The 24,665-nt window shown below is 42.0% G+C and overlaps 1 protein-coding gene across 1 annotated transcript in view; it reads left to right on the top strand.

Annotated features, from left to right (window-relative positions):
* Positions 1–675: 675 nt before the first annotated feature.
* The window catches only part of polr2b (RNA polymerase II subunit B), a 42,180-nt gene continuing 18,190 nt past the window's right edge, over positions 676–24,665 (top strand). Inside the window, exons 1-11 of the mRNA XM_078536207.1 lie at positions 676–846; positions 4,946–5,018; positions 10,307–10,457; positions 10,547–10,659; positions 10,756–10,975; positions 12,895–13,053; positions 13,147–13,311; positions 16,351–16,547; positions 18,499–18,618; positions 18,946–19,132; positions 24,237–24,380. Coding sequence (XP_078392333.1) covers positions 822–846; positions 4,946–5,018; positions 10,307–10,457; positions 10,547–10,659; positions 10,756–10,975; positions 12,895–13,053; positions 13,147–13,311; positions 16,351–16,547; positions 18,499–18,618; positions 18,946–19,132; positions 24,237–24,380 — 1,554 coding nt within the window. The 5' untranslated portion in view covers positions 676–821. The remainder of the gene's footprint in view (positions 847–4,945; positions 5,019–10,306; positions 10,458–10,546; positions 10,660–10,755; positions 10,976–12,894; positions 13,054–13,146; positions 13,312–16,350; positions 16,548–18,498; positions 18,619–18,945; positions 19,133–24,236; positions 24,381–24,665) is intronic.

Genomic DNA, 24,665 nt, shown 5'->3' with positions numbered 1-24,665 from the left:
CAGTACCCTCTCCCTCTGAATGTGAATTTATATCCCGGAGACAGTGCCCACTCTCTCTGTGTGAGTTTATATCCCAGAGACAGTGCCCTCACCCTCTGTAGGAGTTTATATCCCAGAGACAGTGCCCTCTCCCTCTGTGTGAGTGTATATCCCAGAGACAGTGCCCTCTCTCTCTTTGAGTTTATATCCCAGAGACAGTGCCCTCTCTCTCTCTGTGAGTTTATATGCCAGAGGCAGTGCCCTCACCCTCTGTGTGAGTTTATATCCCAGAGACAGTGCCCTCACCCTATGTGTGAGTTTATATCCCAGAGACAGTGCCCTCTCTCTCTTTGTGAGTTTATATCCCAGAGACAGTGCCCTCACCCTATGTGTGAGTTTATATCCCAGAGACAGTGCCCTCTCTGTCTGTGTGAGTGTATATCCCAGAGACAGTGCCCTCTCCCTCTGTGAGTTTATATCCCAGAGACAGTGCCCTCTCTGTCTGTGTGAGTGTATATCCCAGAGACACTGCCCTCTCTCTCTTTGTGAGTGTATATCCCAGAGACACTGCCCTCTCTCTCTTTGTGAGTTTATATCCCAGAGACAGTGCCCTCTCTGTCTGTGTGAGTTTATATGCCAGAGACAGCGCCCTCTCTGTTCGTGTGTGTTTATATATCAGAGGTCAGGTGATGAGTTGGCGCATGCGCAGTGCACACCGAAGTGGCTGCTTGTTGGCGAAGCTGCGGACGCCATTGGAGTCCATCGCTTGATTTAACGGGTCGGTTCCGGCTGCTCTCTGACTTTCTGACTGTATCCTTGTCAACTCACAGTCGGTTATCGAGATGTATGATCCGGATGACGGAGAGGGTGAGTGCTGCGCTTCACTTTTTAATCGGCGGGTTTGCGATGCTATGTCGGGAAATTGAAAATGGCGGCGGCCGGGGAGCTGGAGGCCGAGACTGGGATTCCGGGCTAGGCTTGAGCGACAGGCCGAGGCTGGGGCCTGGTTCTGGTGCAGGGCTCGGGTCTAGGCCTCCCTCCCAGTGCCGAGTCCAGAGACAGGTTGTTAAAAGGAAATTTGAGCTTATTGGTGCATTTTTGGTTTGCATTTCTCCCTGATCTGCAGAATAATGCTTAATATAACCGGATTTTGTCGCATGCAGGTTTGTAAACTTCTGGCTCAGTGGGTAAGCACTCTTGCTTCTGAATTCAGGTCCCACTCCAGAGCCATTTTGAGCACATAATGTAGGCTGACACTCCGGTGCAGCATTGAGGGAGTGCTACATTGCCAGGAGGTGCTGTCTTTTGTATGCGCCATTAAACTGAGGACCTATCTGCCCCCATCGGATGAATCTAAAATACCCCACTGTATTATTCAGAGAAGAGCAGGGGTGCTCTCTCAGCTGTCGAGGCCAGTATTTATCCCTCAAATAACATAACCAAAACAGATTATGTGGTTGTTATCATGTTACTATTAACACCGTGGGACCTTGTGCTCAAATAGGCTGCTGTCTTACCTACATTACAACCGTGACTACACTTCCAAAGTACTTTCTTGTGAGGTGCTTCTGATTTTCCTAAGGCAATGAAAGGTGCTACATAAATGCATTTTAAAAAAAAAAATTGGGTGAAGGACTTGCTTGGTTGCAGTCAAAGTATATGTCTTATTCGTCAGATTATGTTTGCTGTGTGGTGCTCTACCACAGCAGCAGTTAATTCAGCTCCTCCATTCAATGCTGTCTTCCAACCCTCTGGCTACCAATCTGCTCAGTCATACTCTTCGCTACTGTTGATGTCCTTGTTCCTGGTAACACCCTGGTATTCCACTTGACACAGCCCCTATCTTTGCTTTTTCAGTTCCAAGGGACAGTTTTGAATGTTTATGGTGCTCATCTGGTTTAGCAATTCACGCCAGATCTGACTGGCCAATGTTGAATAGTTGCCAATGTCATAGCTATACTGAAACAGCCTAGCTAGGGGAGCAAATAGCTCTGGCACACATCTTGTCAGGACTGAAGCTGGGATGTTGGCAGGGCATGTAGATTTTGTGTCCACTGTACTCAAGCCATTTCTTAAAATTAGATGGAACGAACCAAATAGGTTGAACACTGGTGATTATGATGATGGGGAGCTAGAAAGGAGGTAAAGTAAGATCATCCAGTTAGGACTGTTGGCCAAAGACTTTTGGAAAACCTTCAGTTGTGTCTCTTGCAGTCAAGTGCTGAGCTTCATCATGGTTGAGTTTAGGGATGACCATGAAGCCTTCTCTTCGCATTAGTTGCCCGGTTATCCACCTGGATGCAATTAGGCTGGGGAAGCTCTGTTGATGAACACTAGCTCCTCTCTAAGGCCTGCTGCTTTTGCTGTTTGGCATACACAGTGAAATACATAGTGAAATAGCTTCACTAGGTTGGTGGCTTATTGTAATATGCGTGCTGCTGCTCCTGGCACACACAACCATCTACTCCCAATTGAATCATGCAGGGTCTCCTCACTTGTTAGTGATCAAGAAGTGAGGTTAAAGATTGTGATGCTGTTTAATTCCGCTGTTGTTGATAAGCAAACCTGAGGTCCTGTGAACCAGTTTTGGTCTGCTACATTTGTCCTCAGCCTGTCTCTAATTTTAAACACCTCCATTAAACTTTTCATCTTTCTCGCTCCATTGATAATTGTTATAGTACCTGAATTCTTTGTTCATAAACATATACCTCTCTAGCCCTCACATCATTCCAGTGAGCCTATTCTGTATGCTATGGCTTTAATGTATTTTCCATAATGTGGATTCTCAAAATGCCTTGCAGACTGTAACTTAGGTCTAACAATGTTTTGTTCAAATTTACCATTAATTTTTTATTCTTGTGCTCTATACTCCTATTTATAAAACTCAAAAGTGATGGCTGCATCTACTTGTACTTTCAAGGAATTATGTACTTGAACCCTTTCATCTTTGTCCACCTGTACTCCAATATTTTTCCATTGATAACAAATTCCTATTCCTTGTTCTTCCTCCAAAAATGTATAAACTCACATTTATCCAGTTTAATCAACATGTACCACATTTTTGCTATTTCGTTAAGTTTTCTGTATATTCCTGCAGTTTTTAAGCCCTATTTGCTATGTGCCAAGCCACCTATTTTTGGGCCATCAGCAGATTTTGAGATTGATTTGGACGTGGGCATATGGACACATTTATGTACTGAGTAAAAGTGGAACCAGCACTGACCCATAGTCTGATCCACTTCCAACCCCCTCCAATTAAGCAAAAGGTTACTCTCTGCAGCCGTGGCTGATGAAGTCCCCCATAGCAGTAGAATCCTGATACAGGGTGATGGCACAGACCTCACTGGTATCTCTAGAGCATGCCTTAGTGTTGCTGAAGCAATGCTTTTTTTTTACTTGAACTACTTCGATGGTCTACTGCTCCACAGTCCAGCTGAAGTCTCTGGTCTTCTTGTGTGCTGCATTCTGCAGTTTTGCCATCTGATGAAGAGTGAGTAAATAGCCAGCTGAGGAAGGGAAGATAGTTGAGCCCCACACAGGAAATACTGTCAGCAGTAAAGGTACACATAGGTCAGTTTTTTTGAGTGCTGTATATAGTGCATGCATTTTTTCCAAATGCTGCATCCCTTTGTTGTTTGAGTGGGAGGCAGACCTGGAATGGTAGGTTGCCATTGGGTGTTAATGGCCCTATTAGGAGGATTATCACCTCTGGGTGCAGGGTTGTGGTAACTTTGCAACAGTTGGAGCCATATCGAGCTCAGTGACCGTCAGCACTGCCTACACTGACACTACTAACAATCCTTTGAAGAAGCCAGCTGCAATGCGTTTTATCAAAAGAGGAAGCCACCTCATCCTGTCCTCCTTTTTCTATTCATCCCTGGTGCTCTGCGTCCCGGCTGCATGATCTGCTACCTGTAGGGGTGCGGTCCATAGTTTTGTCTCTGATGTAAAATAAATCCCCCAAGTGTGCCTAATCCAGCTACAAGCCACTCTAATTAAGCGACATGCTCTCAAACGTAAGAGACGGAGTGAGTGCCTTTTTATTTTGCGGTTTGGTATCCCTCTATACATGACTATGATGATGTTGCTTGTTGCAGAGCATTCTGAAACTGAGTACTCCTACCAGGATGCTAGAGACATCCTAGTATGCTAGAGACATCCTGCTGCATGTTCTCTGCCAGATGCTGCTGTCTGCTTATGGTGAACTAAGAGTATGTGGAAAAAGAAAGCTTCCTGATCCTGCATTAACACCTGTCTGAAGGCAGGCCCAGTACAATGTCAGTCCCTTGCTCAAACAGTTGAAATGCTGCATTGACTCATAGCCTGACCAAATCTTTATTCTGCCCGTCCCTGTCCCCATTTCCTTCTCTTGGGAGGAGTGCCAATCATTGACAAAATAATGGTGTTTAAAAAGCATGAATGATACATTCATTTGGTTTACTTAGGATGGACTATGAGGAAAGAGTCAAGAAACTTAAGCTGTAAAGTCTAGAAAGCAGGTAATTTGGGATAGTGGGAACCTCAGCAATAGCACAAAATAATGGTGTTATTAAACAACTGATTGTGATTCATAGGGTATGCTGCTTCATAACATTAGCTCGCTAAGTCATTAGAAGAATCTTCAGTAGACCGAGAGGAACTTGTCTCACCTGCCTGCCCCCACATTGCTCTCTCTCCATCTCTCACCCATGTTGTGTGCATTCTCTTATCTTTCCCCCTCTGCGCTCTCCCCAATGCCTTGCTCTCCTTGATTCATGCTCAAATTACACCACTTAGTACAATGTGACATTTGGTGTTTACTTCTGACTGCATTGCTAGCAATGAAGTTGTGATGGGCATTGAATGGTTATGGTTGCTGCTCTTGCAATCCACTTTATTGGTAATTAACTGAATACTTTATATTGTTGTGCAGTATGGTTGACTTTCTGACTTGATAATTGAGAATCTGTTGCTACTTGATTTCTAGATACGCAGTATGATGAAGATGATGATGAAATCACCCCAGATTTGTGGCAGGAGGCATGTTGGATTGTTATCAGGTAAAAATGAATATCAAACAATTGTATTTTGTAAAATGATATACTATAGCAGACTGCTTACATAATCTGAAATTACTGGTAAGAACTGGCATTCAGAATTATCTTTTGGTCAGTATGGCTCAGGTACTCTTGCTACTCAGTCAGCATGGAGTGTTTCAGCTCAATCATGGATATTCACTAACCTTTGCCTGAGACTGGTGGGTTGTTGAGGATTGATCTTTCTTACTCTGATGTAGTGGTTTTGGTCATTAACTGTATTGCCTCAACTCAAACCTATTTCAAATCCCAATATAGGATATAAGAGTCAGGAGGAAGAAGGAAAAAAAGTTTGCAATTCCAGCTTTAATGCAGCAATTTCTGAAGTCCCTTTTTTTTCCTTGCACTTCCAATTATAAACTAGTTTAATTGCATTTTCATACTTTGGAATTCCCACTTAGAAGCTAGTGTGCTGCACAGATATTCTGCTTTAGTGAGACTTTTTACCTTTGAGCCTGAGGCCCTACCTCTTGGGCATATTGATCAGTGAATTTAACAGAGTAAGACCCGGTTTGATTTGGTTTCCACCTGCTTATTTATATCATATGGGTGAGGAAAATTGGTTTTCCAAATGGCTAAACAAGATGGCTAATCAGATAGCTAACTGAGTAAAATAGAGCAAATAGATGTTTTGAGCAGTTTGAAGGTATTGAGGATTCAAAAGTTAGTGACATGAAGAAGCATGGCAATCCTGTATCACAGGTTTCTGGAATTTTTTTTAAAAAAGGACATCTTGAAAAACTGGGATAGGAAGCAGAAGTGTGAAAGTAATATGGTGGATGTTGATGAAGCTTTGCTTAGGTGTCTAATCACAAAGAGCTCAGTCCTACTTCAACACACACCACATTGTTGAACACGAATCAAACTTGACCATGGTGAAACTTGTCATGATGGGGAAAAGCACTTTAAAAATGTGAAAACTTTTCCAACTGATTATGAAAGCAACGCCAATGCTTGGATGAGAAACACATTCCGGAAAGCAGCTGCAGTCTTTCAATCAGAACAAAAACAAAGAATGCTGGAAAAACTCAGCAGGTCTGACAATATCTGTGGAGAGAAAGACAGAGTTAACGTTTCGAGTCCGTGTGACTCTTCTCCAGAGCTAAAGGGATGTAGAAATGTGGTGAAATGTATACTGTTTAAGGGGGGTGGAATAGGTGAAGCTGGGTAGAAGGCCAGCGATAGGTGGAGGCAAAGGAGAGATTGTGAAAGATGTCATAAACAAAAGGTCAAAAGGTTGTTAATAGTGGCAGTATTGGCTAAAGGAGGTGCTAATGGTTACATCAAGAGTGGAAAACAGAATGTGATAATGGCAGGACCAGGGTAAGCACTGTGGAAAGTGACAGCCCTAGTGGGGGTCGGGTGGGGGGAGGGGGTGGTGGTGTGAAAAAGTTCAAAAAGGCGAAAAACTGGGGATGAAACAATAAATAAAAATTGAAGTCAATTTAAAAAATAATAATGAAATAATAATAATGAAGCGCTGCTTCACTTGAAAGGAGTGTTTGGGCACTTGGACGAAGAGGAGGGAGGAAGTAAAGGGGCAGGTGTTGCATCTTCTGCAATTGCATGGGAAGGTACTGTGGGAGCGGGTTGAGGTGTTGGGGGTGATGGAGGAGTGGACCAGGGTGTCCAGGCGGGAACGGTCCCAACGGAATGCTGAGGTGGGGTGGTGGTGTGTGAAGGGAAGATGTATTTGGTGGTGGCATCATATGCTGGAATTGGCAGAAATGGCGGAGGATGATCCTTTGAATGCTGCGGCTGGTGGTGAAAAGTGAGGACAAGGCGGACCCTATCATGGTTCTGGTCTTTCAATTCTAGGACGATTAACATGGTGCCAGGAGTTGGTACTTTTGATGGGGAATGCCATTTGCCATGATGTAGCAATCACACTTAAGGGTTCAATTTCTACCATCTTTTATCATTCAGCCTAGGGAGCAGCATTCACAACATGATCCAGCGCTCTGTCGCCAGGTCAAAATCCTGGAGTTCCCTCTGTTAACAGCACTGTGGGTGTACCTACACCACATGGACTGCAGTGGTTCAAGAAGGCGGTACACTACCACCACCTCAAAGGTGAATTGGAGATGGGCAATAAAAATGCCGGCCTAGCCAGCGACACCCACATCCTGTGAAAGAATAAAAAATAAAAGGACTAGTGGACGCTGATTTAAGATTTTTGGCAAAAGATGCAGTTGGGGATGTGAGGAAGAACTTTTTGATGCAGTGAGTACTTGCTGCCCAATGGGTGGTGGAAGCGAAAACCGTCAGTGATTTCAAAAAGGAATCGGACAGGCACTTGAAGGAAATTAGCCTGCAGGGGTGTTGGACTGACTGGATTGCTCTGTGGGGAGCTGGCATAGACTTAATAGGCCAATTGCCTCCTTCTGTGCCGTAAATGAGCCTGACCCTATGAAGCAATTCCATTAAAGGCTGGCTTCTGTTTTGGGTTCAACTTGCATTTCACAGGTTATGAAAAACTATGGCGTGTTGAATGTCGGTTTGGTTCCTATCAAGGATGGAAGATTGGCTAGCTAACAGGAAGCAGAGAGTTGGTATAAATGGGTATTTTTCTGGTTGGCAGAATGTGACGAGTGGTGTGCCACCGGGATCAGTCCTGGGGCCTCAACTTTTTACAATTTATATAAATGACTTGGATGAAGGGACTGAAGGAATGGTTGCTAAATTTGCTGACGGCACAATTTCCTACCAAAGATAGGTGGGAAAGTAAATTGTGAAGAAGATGTAAGGAGGCTACAAAATGACATAGTTTAAGTGAGTGGGAAAAGATCTGGCAAATGGAGTATAATGTGGGCAAATGTGAAATCGTTCATTTTGGTAGGAAGAATTAAAAAAGCAGCTTTTATCTAAATGATAGATTGCAAGCTCCGGGATTCAGAGGGATCTGGGTGTCCCACTGCATGAATCACAAATGGTTAGTATACAGGTACAGCAGATAATTAGGAAAGCTAATAGAATGTTATTGTGATGGGAATTGATTACAAAAGTAGGGAGGTTATGTTTCTTTTGTACAGGGCATTGGTGAGACCACATCTGGATTATTGTGTACAGTACTGGTCGTCTTATTAAAGAAAGATGTAAATGCGTTAGAAACAGTTCCGAGAAGGGTTACTAAACTGATACCAGGAACGGGAGGGTTGTCCTATGAGGAAAGGCTGGACAGGTTAGGCTTACGTCCATTGGAATTTAGAAGAATAAGAGGCAACTTAATTGAAACCTTTAGGATCCTGAGGGGTCTTGACAGGGTGGATGTGGAGAGGATGTTTCCTCTTGTAGGAGAATCTAGAACTAGGGGCCACTGAAAAGTAAGGGATCGTTGATTTAAGACACAGATGAGGAGAAATTTTATCTCTGAGGGTTGTGAGTCTTTGCAACTCTCTTCCTTAAAAGGCAGTGGAAGCAGAGTCTTTGAATATATTTAAGGCAGAGTTAGATAGATTCTTGATTAACAAGGGGATGAAAGGTTATCGGGGATAGGCAGGCATGTGGAGTTGAGGTTACATTCAGATCAGCCATGATCTTATTGAATGACAGAGCAGGCTTGAGGGACTGAGTGGCCTATTCCTGCTCCTAATTCACGTGTTCATAAGAATTTGTGGGGCGTGCTGATTGAACTGTAGCAGCACTTTGGATGAAGAGGGAGCGCACAGCTCTTGCTGTCAATGTTGTATGCAATTAGCACGCACCTTGCTTCACGTGCCCTTGCTTTGCACACGCATCACTTTAGTAATACCGGCAGGAATAAAACTATGTGGTTGGAAACTAGTGGAATCTGGCAACCCTGCGCGTGGGGAACGGCCAACAAAATGTCTCATGGGCTGCACTCAGAACCCTGATGGGCTGCAGGTTGCCCACCACTGCATTTTCTTGCATTTACACAGAAGGAATTTTAACCAGTGCCAAAATGGGTAAGATGTTAACAGGTTAAAAAAAATTCATCTGATCCCAGCCAATCTCGAAGTAGCCAATGCTGGGAGGCGAGTAGCAACTCACGCCCAGGAGGTGGGTTGGTTATTTAAATACTAAGACTTAAATTTACGTCTTAAATTTATGTTTTAAATTTAACAGAACTCAAATCTAACATAATTCTCTAGCCCCACCACCAACACCTCCAATATCTCTTCTGGTCTTTGATATCTCACTCTCCTCTTCCCCTGCCCTCCCCATCCACCAAGACTTTCAATTGCCCGATTCACCCCTCAAGCCTACCCAATCTACCTTCTAGTGTTCAATCTCTGGTTCCCCACCCTCCGGCTTCTGTTCTTCCCCTTCTGACCTTCCGTTTTGTTTCCTCTCCTGGCCTCTGATTTTTATTGTCTTTCCATGCCCTCCCTCCTTGACTGTGGCTTGATGCCAAAGGCTCACTACCCTTTCAATATGGATGGTAATAGCTCGAGCACCAAGAAAATAAATGTTAATCCGGCTCTGCTGTTAAATTTGATGGACCTGAAGGAAACTGGATTTCACAATCGCCCCCCTCAAACCCTGGAGCTAATATTGGGTAAACATTTTCAAGGGTGGCTATAGGCACCAATGTTTAGTGGGTTATAATTTTAATCTACAGTAGCCAATTCAGAATCATTCTTTAGGAAAGAAAACGTCATCCTTGGCAAGAAATGAAGACTGCATCCTATAGTATAGTTTACCTTGTGGTGAACGACAATGTTGTTTAATCATAAGATTAAGCTTCCTCTATATGTTCTTTAACTCTGTTTTCTCAGAAACGCTTTGAATTTTCACCTCCACTGTTTTGCCTTTAAGTCATAATAACTCTGCAAAAGCCTACCGAGCACATAGTTTCAAAGAAGGCTTCTGTGTTACGTTACAAAGCTGGTGGGAAGATAAACTGCAGAGGGAAAATTGAGGGACTGCATGGCGAAAGAAGGAAGGATGAGTTATTGAATGGGCAGGAGATGGGAAAAACAATGGTTTAGCGATATTCTGTGGTTTCCCAAATTAATTTAAAATCCCAGGCTTCAAATGTAATTTTCTAGGAGTAGGGAAAATGAGCCCCCTAAACTGAAGGCTATGCTGAATCTGCCTTTCAATTGAGAAAACTCAAAATTGGAAATAGCTTTGAAAAGCTGGTTTAAACTGGAACGAATTAAGACTTGCCTATGAATTTGAGCAGTAAATATTTTACCAGGTGATGTTTTGATGCTCAGTAACAAGTTGTGTAGCCTTTACAACCTATTCTTTGTAACAAAAATATCATTTGAATATTTGTCTTTCAGCTCATATTTTGATGAGAAAGGTTTGGTTCGACAGCAGTTGGATTCATTTGATGAATTCATACAAATGTCAGTGCAAAGAATTGTGGAAGATGCTCCTCCAATAGATCTCCAAGCTGAAGCTCAACATACTACTGGGGAAGTAGAAGAGCCGGTAAGAAAACACCCAAAAAAGAACATTTGATTATATTTTTAGCAGTTGAATTGTGTATCTGTATAATACATATTATTTTCCTGTTCCAGCCCAGGTTCTTACTAAAATTTGAACAAATCTATTTATCCAAACCCACACATTGGGAAAGGGATGGGGCACCATCTCCAATGATGCCAAATGAAGCTAGATTACGAAACCTTACGTAAGTTTCCTTGGATGCATAGCAGAGGTAAAATCAATTTTTTTCCCAACTTTTCAAAAATAGGGATTTGATATGTTGCATTTTACTGTCTTACAGGTATTCAGCCCCTCTCTATGTAGATATCACAAAGACAGTGATTAAGGAGGGGGAGGAGCAGATGCAAACACAGCATCAGAAGACGTTTATAGGAAAAATTCCTATCATGCTTCGATCCACCTATTGCCTTCTTAGTGGTCTGACGGATCGTGATCTCTGTGAGCTCAATGAGTGCCCACTGGACCCTGGTGGCTATTTCATCATCAATGGATCCGAAAAGGTACAGAGTTTGTAGTTGTCTCATAAGATATTTAGAAAAATAAGGAAATTTCAAATAATTATTGTAATAAAAATTAAATTGCTTTGAGACATTCAATATCTGTTAATGTGATACAGATGAGTGCTAATGCACAAGTCAATTGCAGTACTTTTCATAAAATTGCTTTACAATTGGTATAATAAATATGTAGGCACACTAGATGTTGGGTTTATAGGGTATGAGGCTTACCCTTTTTCATATAAGTTTGAGGACCAGGAAGCATGGAGATGTCTGATTTAATATCTTTCATTTGTTAAAACATTGATACATGAAGTACCCATTGGACTTGTTCCGAGTTAACCCTCATGACTAATCAGGTATCATAAGTCTGACTTGACTGCTCATGGTAGCCCCAGCAAACTTGGTAAAAGTCCCTAAGGGTGCTTTGGTGCAGCATATCATTATAGGGCTAATTACTTCTCCCAGATTTGAGACTGTTACATCAGCGCGTCCTATCTACATCCAAAGCATGTGTGCAAGTACATTAAGTAACATTTTTATGGAATCCCTTAATACACCTGCACAATACTGTCCATCTGTTCGTTGTTCTTTCTACATGAGTAACCATGCTTATCAGGCATGGCCTTTACTCTCTCTTGCCTTTTATATTTCAGTTAGGCTAGGAAATTGGAAAGGAGTGTGAAGCATAAATAGAACTATCTGATACCAGGTCTGCTGTTAATGACTCCTTCCTGGTGAACCTCCATAACTAGAACCATTTTAGTATGATTATGTATACATGTTGCATGCAATGTTTCCTCTTAAGTTGCACAGCAACCCAAAAGATCCCACACAGTTCACATACAGGACGGCCCCTTCAAATTATTGGCAGTGCAAAAAAACTTAAAGGGGCTGAGTACTTAAATAAATTGCCCACATCATCCAAAAAATAGAGGGAACTTTGCTTAAATGGCAATCCTGCATGATGTGCTGTCTAATAACAGTGGACCATTGGTTGTGCATTTGTCTCATTGCTTAATTTGACAAGCAAATTTGAAAACATGGTATGCCCACATTAGCGCAGTCTTGCAGTCAAACTGTAGGTTTGCATTTATCTACTATCTCGTAGCCAATGGCTATTTTAATAGGTAAAGTAGTTAGATTAAATTAGGACGCATTACCTGAAAAAATCTTAACTTCGTATAATGCAGCATGGACAAATTCGGTCAATTTTCAGCTTTCTTTCTGTCTACAGCCCCTTTGTATTTGGTTGTAATAAAGTTGTAAATCCTTATCTGGAATTAGTTGTTTCACTGAAAAAATATTTTTTGTCACCTTTCTTGTCAATTTTCTTCATTCCGCCCAAAGGTTAAATGTCATTACTCTTTGTCTGGATAGAATTCTACAAGCCCAAATATGCACTGCAATTTTAAAGCCATGGTTTTTTTTTTACTGCCTTATTGTAGATTTTATTTTCATTGCTCATGACATAAGAAATAAGAACAGAAGACCGTATGGCCCATTGAGCCTGCTCCAGCATTCATCTTGGGCTTCAATTCCATTCTCCCACCTGCTCCTCATATCGCTTGATCCCCTGAGAAACCAAAAATCTGTCTATCTTGGCCTTAAATATATTCAATGATGGCACTTCCACAACTCTCTGGGGCAGACCATTCCAAAGATTCACAATGCTTTAAGTGAGGAAATTTCTCCTCGTCTCAGTCTGAAATGCTCAGTTGCTTATCCTGAAATTTTGTTTGTTCTAGTTTCCACAGCCAAGGGAAGCAACTTCTCAGTTCATTGCACATTTTGTGTGACATTGCAACTTTTTATTATCATTAGATATGATACTACAGCAAATGGTATAGGTGTAACTATGAGTGGCAGTAAAATATATTGTTTGAGTTAATAATAAATGAATCATTTTGGAATTTCCCAAGGTCTTAATTGCACAGGAAAAGATGGCGACAAACACCGTGTATGTGTTTGCAAAGAAAGATTCCAAATATGCGTACACAGGAGAGTGTCGGTCTTGTTTAGAGAATTCTTCTCGTCCTACAAGTACCATCTGGGTCAGCATGCTAGCAAGAGGAGGACAGGTAGGATTTTGACAATTATGTTCACTGTATTCACTTTTAATATTCTTTGGATGCTACTTTTAATTCTTAAAACGTTGTCTGTTTTCTCTGCAGGGCGTAAGAAAAAGTGCAATAGGCCAGAGAATAGTTGCCACACTACCATATATCAGACAGGAAGTTCCTATAATTATTGTGTTTCGTGCTTTGGGATTTGTGTCTGATAGAGACATTTTGGAGCACATCATCTATGATTTTGATGACCCTGAAATGATGGAAATGGTGAGTTTCAAAGTGATTTTTAAAAAAAAAAACTTTTTTAACTACTGTTTCAGACAAGTCATTTTAATGTCTTGTGGCTGAAGATTTTTTGCGACTAATACCCAGTGCTAATAAAATTTTAAGCAAAGTTTTTGTCAATGCCACATCATATAGTGGCTCATTAGAAATCTGAGCACTTGGAGTTAGAAACAGGTTTCAAATTAAGCACCAATTTGAGGCTAGACTAGATGCTGCTACATTTTGTGCATCAGCCCTGGCTCAGTTGGTGGCATCTTATTTCTGAGTCACACGGTTGTGGGTTCAAGCCCCACTCCAGGACCTGAGCACAAAAATCAAGGCTGACATTCCAAGAGCACTGAAGGAGTGTTGCACTGTTGGAGGTGCCATCTTTCTGCTGAGACATTAAACCAAGGCCCCATCTGCCCCCTCAGATGGTATAAAAGATCTCATGCTACTATCTTGAAGAAGAGCAGGGGAGTTATCCCTGGTGTCCTAGCCAGTATTTATCCCTCAATCACCATCCCAAAACAGATTAATCTGGCCATTATCACATTGATGTTTTTGGAAGCTTGCTGTATGTAAATTGGCTGCCACGTTTCCTACATTATAACAGTGACCATACTTCAAAAGTACTTCATTGACGATAAAGTGCTTTGAGACATCAGTTGGTTGTCTGTGTTGATATATATTACAAGTGTTTCTTTTCTTTATATTAATCATTATTCTCAGTGCATAGGGTGGGTGATTTATTCATCGACACAAAATTAACCATAGAAGTGTCTGTTCCTTTTGAATTCTTTCAGTGAAATGGGAGATCTATTCAGTAAATCCTACTCCTTTAGCACCTTTTCCTTCAGGTGCCTTGCCTTGCTTCCCCACCCTTGCCTCTCCCTATAAAATTCTCACTCTCTACTGCCCCTGACCCTGCTGTCACGTCCTGAGATGTCCTGCCTCAGCCTCTGCATTGAGCCACTCATCCTCAGTGATTTAAATCTCTATCTCAAATCACCTTTTCCTTGGTCTCCTGATTTAATTGTTCTCCTGTCTTCCTTAAACCTCAGCCTCCAGATAAATTCTCATACTCATGTTCAGAACCACCCCCTTGATTTTGCCATCTCACAGGCTTTTCCATTTCCATGATCACTGTTAAAGGTTCCAAGTGCTTGCTTATACCCATCACCAATGCAGCCTTCTAAGCCCACTTCCTTCTGTGCCTGTTATGTAGAACAATTTCCACCCACACCACCAAAATCACTTGGATAGTTCAAACTTAGTAAGTTCAAACATCCAAATGCCTAATCTTTCATCTTCCATTTACCACAATTCTTCAGCTGTTGATCAGCTCAGCCACTCTCTCACATCCATTTTTGATCTCTTTGTCACCCCTAAAACCTTTCTGCTCTCCCACCCCAGAATGGTCACTATCTTTGCTCTCTCAAATCAAAGAGATGCAGACTTGAGCATATCTGGCGCACAATTGGTTTAGCAATCCATCGCCAGATCTGGCTAGCTGACATCAAGTGGCCTTTGCCAAAACTGCCCACAAGATCATTCTGGATAGCAAGGATAATGCCCAGCTTTTCTCCACTACCAAATTTCTCCTGAAGCCTCTTCTGTCTTGCCCCCTTCATCTTCACCTCCAACAACAAATGAAAGAAATGAAGCTGCCTATGCTGTATTCCCATGTCCCCGTGCCCTCCAAGCCAAACCTCCTCCTGCCCCCATATTGATCCTGAGCTTTCTGTAGTTTCTTTCCGTCTCCTCACGTGATTGTCATCAATTCTTGGATGACCCTCAATGGAACCATGGAAATATCAAAGCTATAGTATCCGGCAAGCGTTTTCAATTTCCGCAACAAACTCTGTACCCTGTCACTGATTTGTTATTGTCATTACAGACCACTGCTGAATCAACCTGTTCTCAGCACCCTACTCAACCTCAAATTGAATATGTGACCCCAAAGGCTGCCTATTTCCACCTCCATAACATCACTCGCTTCTGCTTTGTCTTAGACCACTTGAAGTTATCATCCACACCTTTGTCACCTCTACACCCAACCAATCCTTTGTTTTTTTGGCCAGTTCATATACTCCATCCTTTTAAACTTCAGCTCATCCTAAACTCTACTGTCTGTACATTGCCCAGCACTGTCTACTCTACTTTTTGTTGTTACATTAGCTTCTGGTTCCCCAACACCTTCAATTTATGATTCTCATTCTGTGTTTACGTCCCTTCACGGTCTTCCTATTCTCTATCTCTGTAACCTCCTCCAGTCTTTAACGCCCCTGAGAACTCTTGGTCCTTGCAACTCTGACTTTGTGTCTCGCACCCTCCCCTTGCCTCACCACTGGCAGCCGTGCCTTCAGTCATTTATGGACCACTCTCTGGAATCTTCTCCGCCTTGCTCTCTAATCTTAAATCCTGCCTTAAAAACCCATGTGACCAAGCTGTTCTGTGATTTGGTGTCCATTTTGGTCCAATAACACTTCTGTGAAGCACTTTGGGATGTTCCTTTGCATTAAAAATATTGTATAATGCAAGTTTTCTTTTGAAGCCGGGCCTGCAGAAGTGGGAAGAGTTGCTTTGTCCTTATGCTATCCAGTTTCACTACTTTTACACCCTTCCAAGTGAGCTGGGTTCTGATTCTGAACTAAAAACACAGAATGCTGTTTTAGATTCAGATTTCCACATCCACAGTATTTTGCTTCTGAATTTGAACTTGCTGTTTGGGGGAAGTTCACTTCTTGCAATTGTGCTTGATCACTTTTTAAAAATGGCTATGGAAGAATTTTTTGATTGGTTAAATCATGTAGAATCAGCGGTCAGCTTTAATTTTAGACATCACAAACTTCTTAACAGCCTTCGTGGCAAGTAAAATTCCTTCAAAGAAATGCTGATTGAAAGCCAAAACAGGAATCTGCATTTTAAAGTTGACAGAATAGCTTATTCAAGTAGATTCAGGTTAAATTGCTGTAACCAAATATATTCACCCTAATAGTACATGTTATGTGGATTATAATTCTTAAGTTTTTATTATAGGTGAAGCCTTCCCTGGATGAAGCATTTGTTATCCAAGAACAAAATGTTGCATTGAATTTTATTGGTTCAAGAGGTGCAAAACCTGGTGTAACAAAAGAGAAGAGAATTAAATACGCAAAGGAAATCCTGCAGAAGGAAGTGCTGCCACACGTTGGAGTCAGTGACTTTTGTGAGACCAAGAAAGCTTATTTCTTGGGGTACGTTTATTAAGTGTTTAAGTGAAAATTGTTGTGATTTTGGAAAAAAAAAGAAAATTATGTTCTCAAATTCACTAAGGGTAATAGACTGATCCAAAAACCACCTTCAGCAAGGCCCAGGTAAGGGTGATGCACAGGTTGCACAACACCAGGGCCCGTGCCTTGGAGCAGGGGATGGCTAAAGCTCCAGCAAATATTTTCCACACATTGGTTGGTGGCGCTGTCCATCGTCGAACACCTTCACAGGATTGGTTGGGCTGGCTTGGGTGGGTACAGGTGTTAAAAGTGATGGACAACACCAGGCAAGGCAAAGCCAACCAGTCAGCTTGTGGAGGTTTGCAGAGCATGGTAGCTCATTATTTTAAAAAAAGGTTGATGTCATACATTTCTGACAATTGTATTTGCTTAGTGTGTGGGGGAGCAAAAAACAAAATGCAACTGTTGAATATTCACATATCTTCAAAAAGTGTCCAGTTCATTATGGAGAATAGTGCGCATCTCTGCAGTTTGAATCCTGCTCATTGCTCCGGCATTTTGTTATCTGGCTGTGCGCTAGGAAGGCAAAACCTAACTGAGTCTACAAATCTGATTTGCTCCTTTGGACTCTAAATCAACTGCTTCGTGTACACCAAGAATTCAAGTGTGCAGAATCTGAAATTTAAAAAAGGACTCAAATCCTCACCAAATTGGATAAATTGTTGATTGGATAAATCCTGGAATGTTTGGAATGAGGATATTGTTCACAGAGACATTTTATTTCTGTTAGCCATGTCAAAAAAAATTCTTGATTTGAGCTCCCCATCTCTGTATAAGCATAATTAAGTTGCTTCCATAAAAAAGATACTTAAAGTTTTCATGTTTATTTGCTGCAGGTGTTGGGATAAGATTAATACATTCATAGTTAATTGAATGGGTTGGTCCATGCTGCAGCTTGAAATTGTATTTAGGCCTATAAAATGTAACTTAGTGTTGCATCCGCACAGCACCTGGCATATTCCAAGTAATTCAGAATTATGTTTTGAGGTGATGTTTCTTTTTAATATCAATTGGACAACGCTGTACAATGCATTTTAAGTAATCCTGAATAGCCAACTCCTGGTAGGTAACTGTTGATTGTGATCCTATGTACTTTAATTCAAAACTTGCAACTTTAAAAGCCCTCACTAGAACAGTTCCCAAAACTAAATAAAAGCAGCTCTTTTTTTTTAAAGCAAGCGAATAACTGATCCTCGGGTGATTGATGCTGTTCTTTTATAGATGCAGATTTATTTTTTGTTGCGGGAGCGTTTTATAGAACCCAAGCAGCAGAACCCAGGCTGTTGTTTAATGAATAAAAGTGCAGTGCATTGCCCTTTGAGGCTATGCTACACTTGTTGGATCTACATCATACCTGATGTAGTATTCCACTTTTTAGATTCCATGCTGTGAGGCTCTGTTTGTTGCATAATGCGATCAGTGTGTCCAGAAACAGGAGAAGCACAGAGCATGTGATTTCGCTCTTGGGCCCTGTCCTTTGGGTACAATGAGTTAGGAATCATTTACACGGATTCTTTGCTAGCAAGTGGGTTGCAAGCAATGCATGATGCATCAGGAATAAGGGCTTGATGCAGTGATGGATAGTTACAGTTTTAATGTGGTCAATAGGCTGAACTTATAAAAGATTCCTCAGATGTGCAGCTGTGCTCACAGTCTTGTGGCTCTTAGTTGAGCAAAAAAAATGAACTCAATTCAGTGCACTCTCCAAAAATTAAACTTCAGAACAATTGATGTTTCCAAGTGCAGGAGGTTGCGTAAAGATGTTTCATTTTCTATATACTTTGTTTACTTCTAATGTTTTCAGACCTTATGCCATTTGTGCATTTTATATTTAAGCCTTATAGCAATATATTTGTGAATTAGTATTTTGGAGTAGCAGTGGTTTAAGACTAATTTAAGTTTTCTTTGGTTCAAGTTACATGGTTCATAGATTGCTGTTGGCTGCTTTAGGCCGAAGAGAATTGGATGACAGAGATCATTATGGGAACAAAAGGTTGGACCTGGCTGGACCATTGCTTGCTTTCCTGTTTAGAGGGTAAGGAAGGATGTGTAATGAAGTGTAAACATATTAGTTCTTTCACATACAATTAAGAAAATCTCTGCCCTGTCTCTTTTTTCCTCTTTGATCTTGTTTCCCCTCTCTCTCTCTACTTGCGGGGAGGGAGGATGCGCAGGCTGACATTATGAAATAGCATATCTTCTGACTTACCATGCACAACAACATGGCACATCTACTATGTTTTGAAATTTATTCAAAAACTGTTTGTACAGCTGAATGGTGTAAAGTGTTTTGGTTTGTACCTTTGTAATAAATGTAATTGTAAACAAATTAAAAGTTAACAATTCAAATTTACTTCTACAGAATGTTTAAAAACCTACTGAAAGAAGTACGGATATACTCCCAGAAGTTCATAGACAGAGGGAAAGATTTCAACTTGGAATTAGCAATTAAAACACGGATTATTTCTGATGGCCTAAAATACTCACTAGCAACAGGAAATTGGGGAGATCAAAAGAAGGCTCATCAAGCCAGAGCTGGTGTGTCTCAGGTAAAGTTGTTTTGCTGCAGTAAAGACCTTTTTTCATATTGGGCATAAAGATTCTTGCGTCCATATTGGGGAATGGAGGAGCAAATATTTGTGTTGCTAGTCTCCTGCTGTGGCAGTTACTTTGTTTTGAAAAAAAATTGTAGCTGTTTGGATGAGTGAGTGGTGATGTTCAGGATCTGGCTCCATACCCGTCAGCACTCTTCTTCCTGTAGTGATCTGCTTAAAATTTGATTCCACAACTTTGTCTCTCGCTTTGTCATTGATGTAAGCATGTGCCCAAAGTAGATATATGTCTATAGCTGGTGGAGACAAAAGAGCCCAAGGGAATGAGCTGACGTTCAGGTCTGCCAACTTTTGCACAGCTCTGGAGGTAGAGCTTCATCTGGCAATGGTGGTATTGGTCATGTTGAAATTTGTTGGCTAAGTGAAAGGGTTAGTCTTGCCTTCATGGAAAGATTGGCCTAATCTCTTCCTTGCACCAAACGCTACATCCATCTGATGAATTTTGTTTCTAGCTTCCTCTTGTGTGAGAGGGTTATTGGTGAGACCTTTAGGAAGAAAGAGGGGAAGAGCAATAGTGGTAGGAGACTCGATAGTAAGGGAACAGACAGGTGCCCTGTGGTCGTAAACATGACTCCAGGATGGTATGTGCCTCCCTGGTGCCAGGGTCAAGGATGCCACTGAACAGCTGCAGGACATTCTAAAGGGGGAGGGCAAACAGACCGATTGTGGTACATATTGGTAGAAAGAGGGATGAGGTCCTGCAAGCAGAATTTAGGGAGCTAGGAAGCAGATTAAAAAACAGGACCTCAAAGGCAGTATTCTCTAGATTACTTCTGGTGCTATGTGCTAGTGAGTATAGCAGTAGGAGGTTAGTCCAGATGAATGTGTGGCTGGCGAGATGGTGCAGGAGGGAGGGCTTTAGATTTCTGGGACATTGGGACGGTTTCTGGGGGCGGTGGGACTTGTACAAGACGGATGGGTTGCACCTGAACCGGAATGGGACCAACATCCTTGCGGAGAGGTTTGCTAGTGGTGTTGGGGAGGGTTTAAACTAATTTGGCAGGGGGGTGGGATCCTGAGAGGAGGTCCAGCAGGGAGAGATGCACAGCCAAAATTAGAAGAGAGAGCAAGTGAGCCTAGAAGGCATAGAAATTATAGGCTAGTTAAGGCACAAGGGAATTTGGCAAGGTTGGAAGATATCTATTTTAATGCAAGAAGTCTGATGAATAAGGCAGATGAGTTGAGGGCACAAATTAACACATGGAAGTATGATGTCATTGCTGTCACAGAGCCATGATTGAGAGCGGGGCAGGATTGGCAGCTCAGTGTTCCAGGATATAGGGTCTTCAGGCGAGACAGGGAAGGACGTAAGAGAGGAGGGGGTATCGCAATATTGATCAAGGAATCAATTACAGCAGTAAGGAGGGATGACATCTTAGAAGGCTCCTCAAAGGAAGCCATATGGGTAGAACTTAAAAACAAAAAAGGAGCAATCACATTGTTGGGAGTGTACTATTGGCCCCCAAACAGGCAGAGAGAAATAAAAGAGCAGATATGTAGGCAAATTTCAGAGAAGTGTGAAAATAATAGAGTAGTAATAGTGGGGGATTTCAACTTCCCCAACATTTAACTGAGTTAGTCATAGTGTGATAGGTTTAGAGGGAGCAGAATTCTTAAAATGCACCCAGGAGAGTACGTAGAATGTCCTACAAGACAGGGGACGGTCCTGGACTTAATTTTAGGGATTGAAGCCGGGCAAGTGGTAGAGGTATCGGTGGGGGAACATTTTGCAGATAGTGATCATAACTCCGTTAGATTCAAGGTTGTTATGGAAAAGGACAAGGGCGGACCAGAAATCAGAGTTCTAAATTGGGGGAAGGCTAATTTTAATAAGATCAGATATGATTTGGCCAGGAAAAACTCAGCAGGTCTGGCAGCATCTGTGGAGAGGAACACAGTTAACCTTTCGTCCGTATGACTCTTCAACAGAACTAAGTAAAAATAGGAAAAAAAATTTACGTAAAAATAAACTATTTTTACTTAGTTCTGTTGAAGAGTCATACGGACTCGAAACGTTAACTGTGTTCCTCTCCGCAGATGCTGCCAGACCTTCTGAGTTTTTCCAGGTATTTTTATTTTTATTTTTGTTTTGGATTTCCAGCATCCGCAGTTTTTTGCTTTTATGATTTGGCCAGCGTGACTGGGAGCAGCTACTTTTAGGTAAATCTGCGACAGAGCAGTGGGACTCATTCAAGAAGGAAATAGGGAGAGTATAGGACCAACATATTCCAGTAAAGGTAAAGGGTGGGACCAACAAATCCAGGGAACCCTGGATGTCGAGAGATAAACAGGATTGGATAAAGAGAAAAAGGGAAGCTTGTGGCAGATACCGAGGGCTCAAAACAGCAGAAGCCTGAGAGGAGTATAGAATGTGTAGGGGGGAACTTAAAAAGGAAATTAGGAGAGCAAAAAGGGGACATGAGAAATGTTGGCAGGTAAAATAAAGGAAAATCCAAAGTTATTTTACAAGTACATTAAGAATAAGAGGATGACTAGGGCCCATTAAGGACCATCGTGGTAATTTGTGTGTGGAGCAGGAAGACGTAGGTAGGGTTCTAAATGAATACTTTGTGTCTGTTCACAAGTGAGAGGGATGACATGAGTATGGAAATCAGGCAGAATGACTGTGATATAATTAAATAAATTAGCATAGAAAAGGAGGAGGTTCTCAGTGGTCTGGCAGGCTTAAAAGTAGATAAATCTCCAGGCCCGGATGAAATGTATCCCAGGCTGTTGAGTGAGGCGAGGGAGGAGATAGCAGGGGCGCTGGCAATAATTTTCAATACCTCTCTGGCCACAGGAGAGGTGCCAGAGGACAGCCAGTGTGGTACCGTTATTCAAGAAGGGAGGAAGGGATAAACCAGGGAACTACAGGCCGGTCAGTCTAACCTCAGTGGTGGGGAAACTATTGGAAGCAATTCTGAGGGACAGAATTAATCTACACTTGGAGAGGCAGGGATTAATCAAGGACAGTCAGCATGGTTTTGTTAAGGGGAGGTCATGTCTGGCCAATTTGATTGAATTTTTCGAAGAGGTGACCAGGTGTGTAGATGAGGGCAATACATTTGATGTAGTCTACTTGGACATCAGCAAGGCTTTTGATAAGGTCCCACATGGGAGACTGATAACGAAGGTAAGAGCCCATGGGATCCAAGGCGGTTTTCCAAATTGGATCCAGAATTGGCTGCGTGGCAGGAAGCAGAGGGTGATGGTCAAGGGGTGTTTTTGTGACTGGATGCCTTTGCCAAGTGGGGTTCCACAGGGATCGGTGTTGGGTCCTTTGCTGTTTGTGGTTTATATAAACGATTTAGACTTGAATGTAGGAGGGTTGATCAGTAAGTAAGTTCGCGGATGACACGAAAATTGGTGGGGCGATAAATAGTGAGGAGGGTAGCCTTAGATTACAGGAGGATATAGACGGGCTGATCAGTGGCAAATGGAATTTAATCCGGATAAATGTGAGGTGATGCACTTGGGCAGGACAAACAAGGCACGGGAATACACGATGAATGGTAGGACCCTGGGAAGTACCGAGGATCGGAGGGACCTTGGTGTGCATGTCCACCGGTCCCTTAAGGTAGCGGCACAGGTAGATAAGAAGGTATATGGGATACTTGCCTTTATTAGCCGAGGCATAGAATATGAGAGCAGGGAGGTTATGCTGGAACTGTATAAAACGCTGGTTAGGCCACAGCTGGAGTATTGCGTGCAGTTCTGGAACCTGCATTATGTGATTGTACTGGAGAGAGTGCAGAGGAGATTTACCAGGATGTTGCCTGGGCTGGAGAGTTTTAGTTATGAGGAGAGATTGGATAGACTGGGGTTATTTTCCCTGGAGCAGAGGAGATTGAGGGGGAACATGAATGAGGTGTATAAAATTATGAGGGGCATAGATAGGGTAGACAAGGAACTTTTCCCCTTGGTGGAGGGATCAATAACCAGGCAGCATAGATTTAAGGTAAGGGGCAGGAGGTTTAGAGGACATGAGGAAGAATTTTTTCACCCAGAGGGTGGTGGGAATCTGGAACTCACTGCCTGAAAGGGTGGTAGAGGCAGAAATCCTCGTTACATTTAAGAAGTATTTGGATGCGCACTTGTGATGCCATGGCATACAAGGCTGTGGGCCTAGTACTGGAAAATGGGATTAGAATAGTTAGGTACTTGTTTGACCGGCGCAGACTCAATGGGCCGAAGGGCCTTTTTCTGTGCTGTAGACCTCTATGACTCTTGAGGTAGGGGAGAAATTCTTTTGCGCAGACAAACTCAAAGCCGTGCATCACCCCGCACAAGCTCCACGAATTCCATCCCTTGTAGAGATAATCTGGCCAAGTTGTCTTGATAACAGTTTGAAAATGATTAGGACGATGACTAGATCTTGCCCAATTCCTTAGGTGTTAATCCTGGCTGATGAAGTGTTCACTCTGCAATGAATAGGCTAGAATGATGCTTGCTGTTACCTACAAGAAGATGCATTTTCCTTGTCACAAATTACAGGTCCCTGCTCAATAAATGTGGCTGAAATAGATGCGCAATATCCAGTCAGACAAAGAGATGTTCAGCTTCTGCCTGCAACCATGGAAATAACAGGTAGCCTGGGACCTGTTCTTAAAGACTAATCAACACAAATTACTGTGTGGCTTCAGCTCAGCATAACAGTTCATCCATTTGGCATGGATGGGCAGCAATCCAAACAGGTGTGATTGCATTATGCTGGGCCCCTCTTCCCCTGTCCCCAGGCATAATTAAAATCAGAAATGAAGACCCAACAAGCTGCTTAAACTGTCTGATGCTCACTACTGCCAACGCAATCATACTAAAGAGCCTAAATATATTGTATATATATGATATATGTAAGCACTATGTAATCAAAAACTGCAAAATTTCATAAGATATAGATGTAAATATACACTTTCGAAAGATGTGTGAATACACATTTAAATATACCATGACTCTCAAGTGTAGTGTCATAACTTCAACAAGTATGTGACTATATATGATATATATCAAACCGATAATTGAATATATCTCTTATTGTAACTAGGTATTGAACCGTTTAACCTTTGCTTCAACTCTCTCTCATCTTCGTCGTCTTAACTCTCCAATTGGAAGAGATGGAAAGCTAGCAAAACCCAGGCAGCTGCACAATACTTTATGGGGTATGATTTGCCCTGCTGAGACACCAGAGGTAAGATTAGAGCTCTCAGCTGTATTGCCTAATAAAAGTCTTTAATCAATTTTCTATATCCATTATCAGTGTGAAAAGTCAAAAAGTTTGAAGGGAAGCACCACAAGGGCATATGGCATGGCTGGGACACTTAGCTAAATAAGACTCTTGTACACAAATGGATGTAGTATAAGAAATAAAAGAAGTGAGAGTTAGAAACACAAAATTACCATGATGTGGTAGTCGGTTACAGAGACCTGGCTACAAGCCGGGCCTTACTAGGAGCTAAGTATTTCAGGTGACATG

This window comes from Cetorhinus maximus, chromosome 1 (genome assembly GCF_964194155.1).
Source record: "Cetorhinus maximus chromosome 1, sCetMax3.hap1.1, whole genome shotgun sequence".
NCBI lineage: Eukaryota > Metazoa > Chordata > Chondrichthyes > Lamniformes > Cetorhinidae > Cetorhinus > Cetorhinus maximus.
The sequence above is the reverse complement of the archived record's forward strand: the minus strand, read 5'-3'. Positions and strand labels throughout refer to the sequence as shown.